The sequence below is a fragment of the Anopheles maculipalpis genome, chromosome 2RL (assembly GCF_943734695.1).
Source record: "Anopheles maculipalpis chromosome 2RL, idAnoMacuDA_375_x, whole genome shotgun sequence".
Classification (NCBI taxonomy): Eukaryota; Metazoa; Arthropoda; class Insecta; order Diptera; family Culicidae; genus Anopheles; species Anopheles maculipalpis.
In genome coordinates, this window is record NC_064871.1 from 68,347,411 (window position 1) to 68,361,066 (window position 13,656).

At 42.2% G+C, this 13,656-nt stretch overlaps 1 protein-coding gene across 2 annotated transcripts; it reads left to right on the forward strand.

Moving 5' to 3' along the window:
• The first annotated feature begins 4,308 nt into the window (after positions 1 to 4,308).
• Positions 4,309 to 8,364, forward strand: LOC126556338 (signal recognition particle receptor FtsY). 2 transcript variants are annotated; one of them, XM_050211591.1, is made up of 5 exons: positions 4,320 to 4,398; positions 5,427 to 5,438; positions 7,650 to 7,891; positions 7,995 to 8,204; positions 8,276 to 8,364. In XM_050211591.1, exons 1-5 carry the CDS (start codon positions 4,380 to 4,382, stop codon positions 8,360 to 8,362), a joined length of 570 nt encoding a protein of 189 aa, XP_050067548.1. In that variant the 5' UTR covers positions 4,320 to 4,379; the 3' UTR covers positions 8,363 to 8,364. The 2 variants fall into 2 exon arrangements, with proteins under 2 accessions (XP_050067549.1, XP_050067548.1); XM_050211592.1 differs by lacking the exon at positions 5,427 to 5,438 and having other exon boundaries at positions 4,309 to 4,398.
• The last annotated feature ends 5,292 nt before the right edge of the window (positions 8,365 to 13,656 follow it).

Sequence of the window (13,656 nt, forward strand, 5' to 3'; positions counted from 1 at the left end):
AGAAACTACAAAGAACGCGTTGCTATGGAAATTACGTAGCAGCAAAACAAACAAAACGGTTGCAACTGAACCACGTGCTCGTAGTGCACCTGACCTGATGGGTCGCAATTTAATGTTATTGTTGCTCATAATCGTAAGTAGGGTACTGAAACTATCCAAAGGAATTCCCACGTGTACAAAAATGTATAGCGCCGGTAGATTTTCGACTTGCATGGGCACACGAGGCTGTAACAGATTTTGTGTTGTGAAATAGAAAACTACAGACGGAATACAAAATAAACCGATACCTTTTCGTTCGAGATCTCATATCCTTTTTGTGGTAGAGTTGTGTGGTTGGTCCGTAAAACCAAATGAATGTTTTACGGGTTCGTAATCAATTGAATATCGGATTCTGATTAGCAACAAATGTTATTTTAAATTTAAAGTTATTATAACAATCTTATTTTTTAATTTTTTTTGAATGCTAACGGAAAAGTTTATCGATCGAAAGACTGGTGCTGGCCGTCCGAACATTTCTGCAGAGGATTCAGCAGACAGTCAGTGAAAACTCACGAGATTTCACATCCCGCCTTCTTTGCTTGGAATCAGGCCTTTGTAGCCTTTGTGTATCCCAAAATTTTCATCAACAAGTACCTCAGAGATAACAACGCGGAGTTTTCTCTGCATTTAGCTTTGTTGCGCTGGATGCCGAGCATGCAAGTTAACACTCCTAACGTGTTCCAGCTCCTCCCGATCGAGTTTTTCTAGCTCTCACATTATGAAACGCCCTATAGATTTCCAGCAAATATATTTCAAAAATTTTTTGGTAAACATCACCGATTCTTTATTTTTAAGAAGGAAACCAAGGGACTTAAAAAATGCCAAAAAACTGTTTTTGTCTCCTATGGCCAGCCATATGCCCGTCATCTACCGAATGGCAGCGCGGCAAAGAGTAAAAGCATTTTTGGAGTAAATTTTTATTATAATTGTTCTTAGAGAGAAAAAATGTAATTTGATTTGTTACAGTATCTTTTTCCGTTTTATTTTACCATCCATTTGAAACAAAATTACTATTTTGTTCCGTGATACGGTGTTTAGAGCACTGCCTAACCGTACTACCACCACCCAAGCACAACAAAATAGGTAAAGTCGTTGCAAGAATGGGGCTAAAATGGGGCCCTACTTTTGCCACGATAATTGCCCCGTAGTCAGAAACGGATGGGGCAATTTTGTTTACCACAAATTATGACGTCACAAAATTTTTGACGTCAGAAGATGTGCAAAAAAATTGATTTGTGTATGCTGTTTTTTTCTCTTTCGCACTGCTTGTTCGTTCTTCCATGCTTTTTGCTCTGTTTCTCTTATGGATCAGATCAAGGTAGCTGCTTTTGAGCCTGTGTGTAGAGGAGAGATTGAAATATGCAGTACTGTTTTTTCTGGATATCTAGAGGTGAGCAGGAGAAGTGAGAATTGAACTGTAGAGAGAAGAGATTGAAATATGCAGTACTGTTTTTTCTGGATATCTAGAGGTGAGCAGGAGAAGTGAGAATTGAACTGTGATTATTAGTGTATAATGCATATTTACCATATGATTTGCTGCGGCGGTGATGCGATGGTCCTTTTTAGTCGTGATAATCTAGTGTGGATCGGAGTAGGTTTTGTTTTACATGCGCTATATAGGATCGCAAGTTAAAGAAAATGTGTTTTTTGTGTACATTCTTGTATTTGTATTTGGTAAATGCAAAACTAGCAAACTATAATGAATATCATTGTTGAGTTTCAATGATCCATGGTTTTGTTAAGAATCGTCGTGGTGGACCGTGATGTAATGCATCGCCTTTATTCATTATCATCTTTTACTATTTAAGCAAAATGCCGCTGGACAAAGAAACAGATGATATGACGTTTTCATCTGAGTACAACCAATTTGTCAAGGATCGATCGAAAGGTAGCATTCAAATTGCATTTTGTATGGTTTAAACAGCTTTTTATAAATATATTGAAATATTGTGCGTTAGCTACTGACACTGGAAAGGAAAATACTGTTCCAATTGCAAAAGGTATGTTAACGTGGGAAAAATTGTATTAACTACTTTGTTAGTACTAAAGTCCGTCGAAGGATTCCGATTTGTCCATAGAAAAGTTTTAGCGGTTAAAGGAACTTTAACGTTGGCTTTTTTAAAAAGCTTTCAAATTATGTTTATGGAGCTATGCGACGCGTTGGTGGAAAGCGCGCAGTAACGATTTCCATCAACTATTGACATTTTATCGATAATTTGATTGAACGTATCGTCAGTGTTGATTTAATTCTCATCTCACAGGAAGAACAGCAATCGATGTAGTCAGCCAATTCGACATATTCTTCTTCGGTCTGGTTCATATTTGGTACTGGACTTTGTTCTGGGGTTGGCGATGTGCGCTGCATTTCATGGTTTAAATTGCTCGTGGCTATATTTTGGGTATGTTGTAAATAATAATATAACAATAACACTACGATGTAATCGAACTTTATATTCGTTAAACTTGTGTAATAAAGTCAACTAACATGGTTGGCTTGGTCCTGCATCCTGATTATCCTTTCCCGTAGGTTCCAGCGCCATATACTTTGCAGCTTGGCGATAAAACATGCCAGATTTGCGCAGACGTTTTAAGTCAGCCATTACAAAAACGGTAACAACACTTTCAAATAACACTATTTTACAAAGATCTCTCAGCTGGACCAACACCCAAGAAATAAACACCTATTAAAACTGAACTGAACAACTAAATACTTTGTGAGATAATGATTTTTCCTGTATTTAAAAAATATATGTTTCTTCTAATATCAAAGAGTTACAAACTTCATGGCACCAGCATATTTTTTTCGCTTTCACTTACTCCGCCGTCTGGCGTGATTTCAGACGGTTACGCGTTTAAAGGTACGAGGCGTGTATGTATGCGTTTGTGTGTGAGGTATAGCAGTGCAAGCAAGGGAAAACACCCGGCGTATACACACATGTATCGATACCTTTCAGAACAAAAATTTACTCCGTCTATACTGTCCGTGAGTGCGAGAGGAATGACATACGAGTTTGAGCGAAATGTAAAACCAATGCATCGATACGATCTAGACACAACATCGATATCGTTGGCAAACAAACATTGCTCGGCCTATCTCGTCTGTAAGTGCGAATGAAACAGTTATACGAGTGTGAACGAAACACAGAATCGTACGGTTACGGCAAATCCAAAGATCATGACGTCACAGAATACTCCTACATAAGTGTAAACAAGTGAGCTAGACGATTTAGAGCAAGACACACGCTGTTTTGCCCCGTTCGTTTTGGTTGGGCAAGCATGCAAACATCGCTGTACACAGAGCAGGTAAGGAAAAAAAGAGAGACTCGTCGATTTATATCTCTCAGTATTCAATACTGGGAGAGAATAATTTTCTCACAACAAAACCATCCGAGTATGTTGCAACGACGGTTCTCTTTATAAATGCGTAATATACAAACCAATGTTGTAGTTTTCCGTTAAGAAAAGAATTTCATTTCACACACAATTTCATAATTTTTACAACACTTTTTGAATGCGAAAGTTAACGAACAAAAACATATGTATTTGTGGTGTCCGACAAAACGAACTGAAAAATGAGTAGCGCCATCTATTGGGCAGTAGCAGAAATAGAATGATTTTTCCTCGTATTTTTTATCAGTATCGAAAATTGTGTAAATTAGCTAGTAACTTAATGCAAAAAATGGAAAATCGAGGAAATAAAAGAGAAAATTTATAGAGTTTCCTTAAAACATTCAAAACAGAGAAGTATAATACTATTCAAAATGGATCGTTGAGCTATTTTTTAAACTAAACTACAGGAAATAAAGGCAAATATGATAATCTGTACACAAATAATTTCAAATCGTATTTCACGATTCCGCTTCCCCTCCCCAACAGCTTCCGCGCGGGACAGACCACACGGACAGCAAATAAACAGCGTTTTGGGAGTGCGCGCGTGTGCGCCGTCTCGTTCCGAATGCCGCGAGCGAGCAGCGTCGAGCGCATATTATTTCGTTGACATAGCTCGCGTAGTGAAGACGTACATTCGCGTTCGTGCATTCGTTCGTCAGCAGTAGTCGGTCGTCGGCGTCAGTAAGCGAGTCAAGTTGTCGTGTTGTATTCATCCATATATACACACCTCTCGTCGGATACGATCCCACCACCGCGCGTGGAAAGTAAAACCAGTTACGGTAGAATACCGAGGCAGCTGCACCCGTTTTGCAGAGCAGTGCATTAGACGAGTGAGTGCGTGAGAAGAACGTTAGCTGCTGTAAACTGTTCGTGCGCGTCCGTCCAGTTCAAGGCCAACGGTTTTTCACTTGATTTTTCCTAGCAGCAGAAAACCGACAACAGACAACAAGATGTTCAGCGGAATTACTGGTAAGTGCAGGAAATGAAAGTGAACATGCGGTACAAGATGTTGGTGACAAAAATGTATGATGGAGCTGCACCGAAACCGTACACCCAGAGCTCGAAAGATCCCCTACAACAAAACAATCTGTTCGATAGCCGGGCGAACTATTACGCATCAGCTTTTAACTCCCGTGTCGTACACGTGTTACTCTACCGCCTGGGTGAGACAAATATGTTTATCCGCACCTTTACGACAAACATGTTCCAGAGCTGATGTTTTGGCTGCCCTGGCCCTGGGTAGAACGTTCTTAAAAACTACTTCTCAGCCCAGAATTCACCAGAATATGGAATTTGCATTTCCACAGACACATCCCCCCCCAACCATCGTCATTTCGTTCGTTTCATTATCGCCAAAAAAAAAGTCACTTCCAAAAGCCATTTAAAGCGTTTGAATTTTAATCGGTTTTGATTATACTTTTAATTTTTTTTTCTTTTACTAAAGTTTTCGATTTCGATTCCTTCATTTGGCTTCATTTTTTAGTGTGTGCGGGTTATGGAGTTGGTGCGTTGTTTTTGTTTTGTTCTTCTCTAACCTTTGCTTTGCGCCAGTGTGGCGTCCGATTGGAATTCCAATCATGCGCTGTCTCGGGCTGTGTGAGGGGCGGTTTTGCTAAGGGGTGTTGGTACGGGGGAATTAAAGATGTTGGTCCTCTCTTTCCCCTCTCCCGGGCTGCAAGGGTCAAGTAGTCGAATGGCCCTTGTGGTGGCAGAGCTGCGGCAGACGACAAAAAAAAAAACCCCCCGGACCATCACCATATGTTTTTGGCCTCTCGCGTACCTCTCCCCGTAATGAAGTAATTGTTGTAAGGTCTCGTCGTTAGCTTGATTGAATCTTGTTCTAATTTGTTTAGATTTCTCGACATGTAGATTTATCAGCGTTGGGGTCGGGTTATTTAGGAAAAATAATAATTTGAATCATGCAGAAGAAAAAACAAACCCATTTTTAACATAGTATTTAACTTCTTTCCCAACAATTGCCTACCGGACGCCTGCAGGAGGAGCTAAATGTAAGTTGTGTATTGTAAAAAATTGTGTCTCAAGCGACAGAATCTGGAGCAGAATGTAAAGGACAAACTAATTACATTGCACAAGGTTATCAGCGGAAGGAAATCTTCCGCTAGCAGTTGGCTGGTGCACCCAACCCAGCTCCAGCTGATGTGTTTGGCTTGAGACCAGCACGAAGGAGAGGAGAACCTGTAGTTGCGATCGATACTGGAATGTCTGCATTGGAATGTGTTGGTATACGATGACTAATGGTGATTTGCTGTCGGATAAATGGTTGCAGACATTACGTCTGCAACGGGGTTTTTGTGCCGATCGAAGAACTACGTTTTGGTCAATGATGCTTGATGTAACGATAATTGCTCTTGGTACAACCAATTATGCATTATGCATTAATGAGTTAAACGTTCAAACGTGCTGGATTAAATTTGTAAAACAATCACTGCTCGTTTGTTCGTGTCACACGGCATTATCGTCATATTTTGTCTCGTTGATGACTGCTATCGGAGGTCACCCAGTCCAAATAGAAACCGTCCCAATCGTTCGGACGACGGAAGCCATCGTGACATCAACATTCCGATAAAGGACGTCGGCGTTGTACATTAAATGTTTAAATGAAACTTGTCTTACGTTAAAAATGGCGATCCTCGCATGTACGCCGCGCAACCTTTACAAACCAGCTCATCTTTGAAATCCGTAGGACGTTGCTCTAGTTTGCGGTTGAAGCACCACACCACGATGCTGTGATGCACTGGTGTTATCGTGATCTTGTTAAACATTTAAAGTAAATAGAGCAACTACAATGTACGTGGTGAGTGTTGTGAGTAGAGAATATTGTGGGATTTTTAGTTACAGAATTATTCATCCTTTATACGGCCTGTAGCTGTAGCAGCGAAACGCGGAGACAGGGTTGCGGATGAATCAGTTGGGAAGAGATTGGGTTTAAAAATAGCTTCCCTTGAACGATGATCGTGGCATGGGGTTGGGATCGTGAAAATCACTTCCGAATTATATTGTAAGAGCAGGTTTGACTGTCTTATTAGACAGAAGATATGGAATACAAAATTAAACATTTATCGACGCCATTTTACCACAAAACACCCCAACACACAAGGACACAACCGATGTAGAAGGGCGAATGTGGAGAAAATCGATCGGGGTGTGTATCGCTTTTCTGTGCCAGTTGAAGTGGGTGAAGTTTTTCGTTTTTGAAAGCTGTAATAAAACGTGCAGTGAGTAGCAAATCCTCACGAAACTAACCGCATAAAAGGTGGCAATAAGCTCTATGGGTGCCGCCGGTTGGCCTCAGATATGACATCATCATCATCATCATCATCATAGGATGGTAGTGTCAGCTTACGGCAACGAACGGTTCGTCTAAAAACGGAAATGGTGGACTCGGTCGAGTGATGGTTACTTTTTGATACCTGCAACTTCCATCAGGTAATTTGTTGTATTCGAATAAAATGTCTGAATTGTAATGAAAAAGATTGTAACCTCTGTGTACTAGAGCTAACAGTGGACACGTTTAAATAGATATTGATTATTATAAGCCAATGCCAAGTCCACTACAATCCTCAAGACTATCTCAATTTTCTGATGGTAAGCCGGCACGCATTGAGGACGTGTTCCAATGTTCCTACATTGGAAATTTTATAGCTCTGGAGAACAGCCGACTGAGAATTTGAATGTTGATGATTTCCCACCAGAGAGTACTCCGAAGCGAGTCCCCTAGAGTGGAGTCGTCGGGGAGGGACATGCACAGACCTCCCACAATATAGCATGCCCATCTGCAGGAAAAACACACTCGAGCATTATGATACGTTTGAGTGATCTCGCAGCGTGTGTTGAACGTTCTCGCTGCTCTGACCTTGGCTTGGCTCGCAGTGTCTCTCACGGATGACATCATGGCCAGGCACAGGCGGGAGTAGACTATAGCCATGTATGCGTAGCTTGGAATCGTCAGGTTAACACGCTAGAAGTCGTACGGAAATAAAACGTAGAAGAAAAAAAAAACGACAGCATTTTAAATCACAACACACGCTGTCGATCATGGTGATCATGAACACGATCGCGAGAGGGAATGAAGTGAGCTAATTTGTAAACATTGAAGCATTCCGGTATTTGTTGTATGCGTCAAGTTGGTCGAGTTTCTAAGTTGAAAACATTCTTATCGATGAAATCTATTTCTCCTTAATGAATGCCACCCATTTTAGCCTCACTGAAGAACCTCGGCAGCAAGGCAGAAGGGCTGTTCGATAAGAAGAAGAAGGAAGCGCAGGATTTGGCCAACGAGAAGGTCCAGGCCGCGTCCAGCCTAGCCGAGGAACAGGCAAAGAAAACGCAGGAATCCTTCAGCAAAACCAAATCCGATGCGGAAGCATTGGCATCGTCGGCGGCGGGCGAGATCGATGCTACCAAGCAGCAAGCATCGGCTGCCGCGGAAACAACGTCGCAGGTATGTATGGAAAACCGATCGGACTCGGAGCATGTTCCATCTGCATTTACTTAAATGTGTTTCGTTTTATTTTTGATTCGATCGCACCCACACACACACACAGGCCGCTGGAACGCTGATGGACCATGCCAAGCAGGCGGCCGAAAATGCCATCCAACAGAGTGCCGTCGTGGTGGAGCAAGCGATCGAGGAGCAGATGAAGGTGGCCGAACAGAAGGTGGACGATGGTATGAAGCGGGCGAGCGAAGAAGTCGATCGGAAGCTGCAGGAAGCGAACCGCGTGGCCGATGAGAAGCGTGGCGAGCTGGAGCAGGTAATGGACGGCGGAACAGAACCAATAGAGACAGACCAAGAATTCTGATAATATTTCTTTCTTATCTTTAGAAAGTGAACGATGTGGCTAGCAAGGCCCAAGAGTCCGCTACTGCCGGTGCTGCTGGACTGTTGGGCAAGCTGAACTTGGGAAAGTAAATTGAACCAGAATCTCGTCCCATCAGCACATCAGCCATTAAGCTGCTAAAGATGATGCCTGTGCACCGATCGGAGAACACGTGCTTCGACTTTCGCAACAAACTGCGCGCGCTCACACGCTCGATGGATGTGTGTGTGTTCGTTCAACGTGATGATATTAAGCTTTTTGGAAGAATTTTTATTACAATTATAATTAATGTACTATTAGCATGTTTAGCACAGAAGAGTAACGAACGCTTTTATTGAGGATTGCTGGCGCGCCGCGCACAAAACCACCAAAACGATGCAACACGATTGCCTTACACCGACGATGGAGCTTTACGCCCTTTTAGTGGTGCCTGCTGCTACAAAACAATAGAAACGGACTACCTGCTAAATGTTGCCTAATGAACGAATACAGCACCAACAATACACCGCTACCCAACACTTTTGCTGTAGGCCTTCTTCTAGGTACCAAAAACCGTTTAATGTCCAGCAATTAAACAGATGATGTGGTGACGTCGTACCGTAGAGATACCGATTTATTCAAAGTATAGAAAGCATTCGTTGTTTTAGATTTGACATATGGTTTTTGGTCATAACGGCAGACCATAATTAATATGTTTAACGATAACACAAAATTCATTTACCTGTAATGTGTAAGCAAACGAGAGCGTTCGGTGTGCAAAACAAAATTTGGCCAATTATCGATTAGGTTCCCAGAACTCTTCTATATTGTTTAACCTCCAAAGATTGATGGAAATGCTTTTACCACAGTAATGGCAAATAAATAGATTATACAAACAAATTTAAGCATGTTTTAGTTGTCGTTTTATTAACTGCCCCTTACTTTAATGAACTGGCTTTAAGTTATATTACATTTTCACCGTATATACAAGTTCTGGTAAGATTTAAATAAATGCTGAAGGTTTACTGTAAGTATTTATGTAAATAATGTAAGTATTTATGCGACAAACAACAAATAGCATTGCGTCTGTGCTCAATTTTAAACCGCAGGAAAGTAAAAAGGCTTTCTTCACGCATCATTTCTAGATGCCGATAGCACAATGGTATAATACGTAAACAATTAGGTCATGAACATAATTTTAAAAAATAACAGAATAATTTATTGCAGTTTTGAAATTAATGTATATTTTTAACAGTTTAAGCGAAGAGCTAACGAAACCACTGGCACGAATGAATTCTCTCTCAAGAGCAAACGTGCTATTGCATCTCACTCTTTCACTATCAAATAAATAAAAAGAGGGTAATAAAAACACTTGTTTCCAAAAAGAAGAAACACATGTAAAAATTTGACCGCTAGCATTTTCTGTGTTTTTCTCACTGTGCAGCTAATGTTTGACAAATGAGCTGTCAAAAACAAAAGTGAACCACCGTGCGGCCACGGCTTCATAGCACAGGCGATAAATATTCAATGACAATACTCGATGAAAATATACCCGTGCCGCTTAAACGCAGTCCTTTTACGGGCGATCAGTGGGGGATGCAGTGAATTCCGCACGCAGTGACTCATTAATGGGTTCGGCAACAAACTCGAAAGTATTACCCACGGGTTAAACAACACGCTCTCGGGGGGAAAAGAACAGAATCCATTGGGTCCCAAAATCGGGTGAGTAAAAGTTTCGTTAGCCTGGCTGCCTAAGGGTACACGTTTCACAGTCCCTGTGCCGTGTGTGCGATCATTGATTTTTCCGGTGTAGGTGTAGTGGAACGGAACCGCGAGTGTACGTTTTTCACGACTTACCGTAACGAAAAAGGGGGAAGTGCAAGGAACTCTCTTTTCGGCACTAATAGTTTCACATAATCGATGTAGTTCAACAAAGCTCAGGTGCACGTCGTTCCAGCCGCACACGGGGCGATCATTTCATCGCCAAAGGTGAAAGCGCTGCGTTCGTACGGTGTGTGTGCGTGTGTGTATACCGGGTATTCTTCTTTTTCGCGCAAGGGGGATAAAAGTGTGTGTAGCGAACGTGAAGAAGAAAAAAAAACGCACACGCTCGCGACCGGAATACGTGTGAAAGCATGGGAGGGAGAGTTATCGATCGATTTTAATCGTCCAGGTGGCCATTAAACTTCTTCTAATGTTGGATATATTGTAAGGAGGAAGGTTGTGCTGAAGCTAGAACGGTACAGGAGGACGAAAGTGATACTATTGGGTTTTGTTTGCCGCCGTGTCGTGTGTGTGTACACAGAAAATCCCACCTACCCGCGGCCTACTGTGCTCGTTTTCCGCATTTGGGATCGCACAACAGATCTCGCGTTTCGCTGGAGATGGTGTTCAGGCGCGAACCGTAGCGACGACGGAGTTTGTTTACATCCGTAAGGTTGAAGGCTTTAACTTCCTTCTTGCCTTCTTGTCGGTAGTTGTGTTTTTCTGTGTTGCATTTGGGGATGTTGGGTAAGTCTCGGGCGCGTTGATTTATAGTACGTTACAGCGACCTAAATGCAATTCTAGGGCTGTACAACGGATGATAAGAACGTCCCGAAGCGGTCGAACACAACGAGAACGAGAACGAGCGAGAGAGAACGACACAAATCGTCACAATATGACAAGGCACAGGTAAACATGGAAGAGCCTGTTGTGTGTGCATCGTTGTCCTCGGCCTCGGCTTTATGCATCTCAGCAATTGAGGATGGCCGCCGGGTTTCATACGGTTGCCTGTATCGACATCCGGGTGGTAGCCTCAATTAGTGAAGGGAAATATGTGGCGTCGTGTGCCCTGAAGCGGAATGACTAACGCCGTGTGGTGTCGAGTAATGTGACCAGCTTGTCGGAGTCAGCAAGCGACCTGTTTTACATATGAATTTTTTATTCGAGAAACATGATGTTCTATGCTATATGCTGTCCTATCCATCGGTGCTGGTTGTAAGGTTTGTCCCGAAGGTCACCATCAAAGGAAGGTTCCACAATCACCCTAACGCAAAAGTGGAAACCGGAAGCTAACACACCTCGCAAATCATTCGAATCACGTCACGCTATGCATCGTTCATTTATACAAATTCAAAACAAAAATGTAAAATGTTTGGAATGGGGTGATTCGGTGTTGATACGATAAGGGCACCGGTCTTCACACGGCAGGATCGGAGTTCAAATCCTATCCGGACCGTTCGCCCGTAGCGAGGACTAACTATCGAACTACCTGGTATCAGCAAGTCTAGTAAGCCATTGGATGGTCGACCACGACCACCTAGAAGGTCGTTAAGTCAAGAAGAAGAAGCGTGGAATGTTAATCACATTTATTGTACTGTTTTGGTAAGGGAAAAAAACGCAGGAAAACTCACTCAGCTATAAAAGAATGAGAATGGCGGAAACCTTTGCTAATTAGGCAACCGCCACCATCGTCAGCCACACTACACTGATTGAGCATTTTGAATCGAGAGCGCGCAACCATGGAAGAAGCAGCAGGACAGTAGACGTACAAGGGCAATAAAGCCGATAAATTCCCTTTTCTTCTTCTGGTTATTTTTAGCGAGTTGAGAATGGAGCAATAAAAAAAAGGAAGGAAAGAGTCCCCCTTTCCGTGCTAAATTATGAAAATTGATTAGCAATTTCACCAGGGACAGAACGATGCCCCAAGAAGGAAAGCTGTTGGGTTTTTGGGTGGGTTTGATTTGCAAAACACCAAAACAACAAGCACAAAAACAAAAATCAATCTCCATTTTCATTTACCACCGCACACATGCAACCCCGGACATGGTGCGGAAAACGGCCACCCCGAGCACACATTGCATAACCTGCCAAGCCATTGGTCGGGAATTGAATTTTCCACCTTTTTCGAGACACGAAAATCGATCGATCGGTTCGTTTATTCGTTCTCGACGTACCAGAAGCATAAATCCGTCCGTTGTGGTGTGGATCACAGGAACTGGCTGGCGTAGAGTCGGGCCCCGGACCAATCACTCCCCTCCTGCACATCGCACAGTTTTTTGGTGCATCTGGCGTCTCGGGGAAGCTACTACACTCAACACTGACTCTTGGGCTGGCCAACGCTGTGAAACGTTTCTAAATATAAATATCGGACTGCGCCTACTGGCTGCGTTGCTTGAAATTGCCGGTTGTCCGTTTTGTTGGGGAGGATTCGAGCATGGCGAGCGTGGCCAAAGATTTCTTCCCTACCGCTCGCAACGTGTTTTCGGGATAGAGGATAAGAATGTGCTGTGCGAGCGGTTTTGACTTGCGCTGTTTAGATGGGTTTGGTTGCGGTAGATGCCGCTTGGAACAATTGGCCGGTTTGGCATTTGGATAGAAACGAATCGAACATATCTAAGTAAGGATAAAGATGATTTGTCTAAACCTTAAAAACGTTTCTGAATGAAGTAATTAAATATTATTAACAGTTGTTCGGATCCAAAAAATGAAATTTCATCCATTTTTTTTCATCATCATTCACTGCCTATCCAAGTACGTGGTATCAGTAAGTCTGGTAAATCAACAGGTAGTAATTCCATTCCAAAAAGTTTATATCAAAAGTGAAATAATCTGTAAAGTAATCCTCGATTAAATTATGCTTCTACAAAGTACATAAAATTTACCTGAGAACATAACTTTGGATGCTCCGGTGGCAGAGATAAAAGCGGCTCAGGTCTTCATACGTCAGAAGTATAACGTTTCTACTTGTTTTTGTTGAAGTAATCAGCTGCTTCGAGACGCCCCATTTAAAGTTATTCTAAGTTTATAAACTGCGTCTAATTATCGTCAAAATGTCCCAACATTTAGGTCAACTTATATCAAGTTTTCAAGTTACAAAATTCAGGCAGACAAATTAAAATAAAATAATAAATGAATAATAAACTGTTAAAAATGTACCAAATTTTTTATCCTTCGCTTAACGACCCTCCTCCTAGGTCACGAGCTGGTCATCTTATGGCTTACTAGTCTTGCAGATAACACGTAGTCGGATAGTCAGTCCACATGGCGGGGGGAACGGTCCGGATGTGATTTGAACCCCAGTCTAATCGTGTTAAGACCCGCACCGTTGTCGCTTCACCACCGAGACGAGAATGTTGTTTTTACCGGCTTTTGTTTAAAAGTCTGCACACTATCCAATGAAAAGATCCAATTTGGAAATTAACAATAAAACTTTTGAGCGACCAAAAAAAGTCCTTTGTATGATGAGGCTTCTTCTTCGTGGAAATGGAGGTCCCTTGAATGGAGAAATGCTTGACCTCTTCGACTGAGAGAGGCGAATGTAGTCTTAGAGAATCAAAGCCTATAAATAAAAGAAAAAAATCTCTTTGACTGCAAAGCAGGTGACTGAGTGGATTCTTAGTGGAAGATGACAAGACCCTTTGGA

Bases quoted from the DNA above. Each gene is read 5' to 3' on its own strand.
- LOC126556338 (XM_050211591.1), top strand. The intron at 7,892-7,994 runs GTATGTATGGAA...ACACACACACAG, and splicing joins CCGCGGAAACAACGTCGCAG to GCCGCTGGAACGCTGATGGA. The intron at 8,205-8,275 runs GTAATGGACGGC...TCTTATCTTTAG, and splicing joins AGCGTGGCGAGCTGGAGCAG to AAAGTGAACGATGTGGCTAG.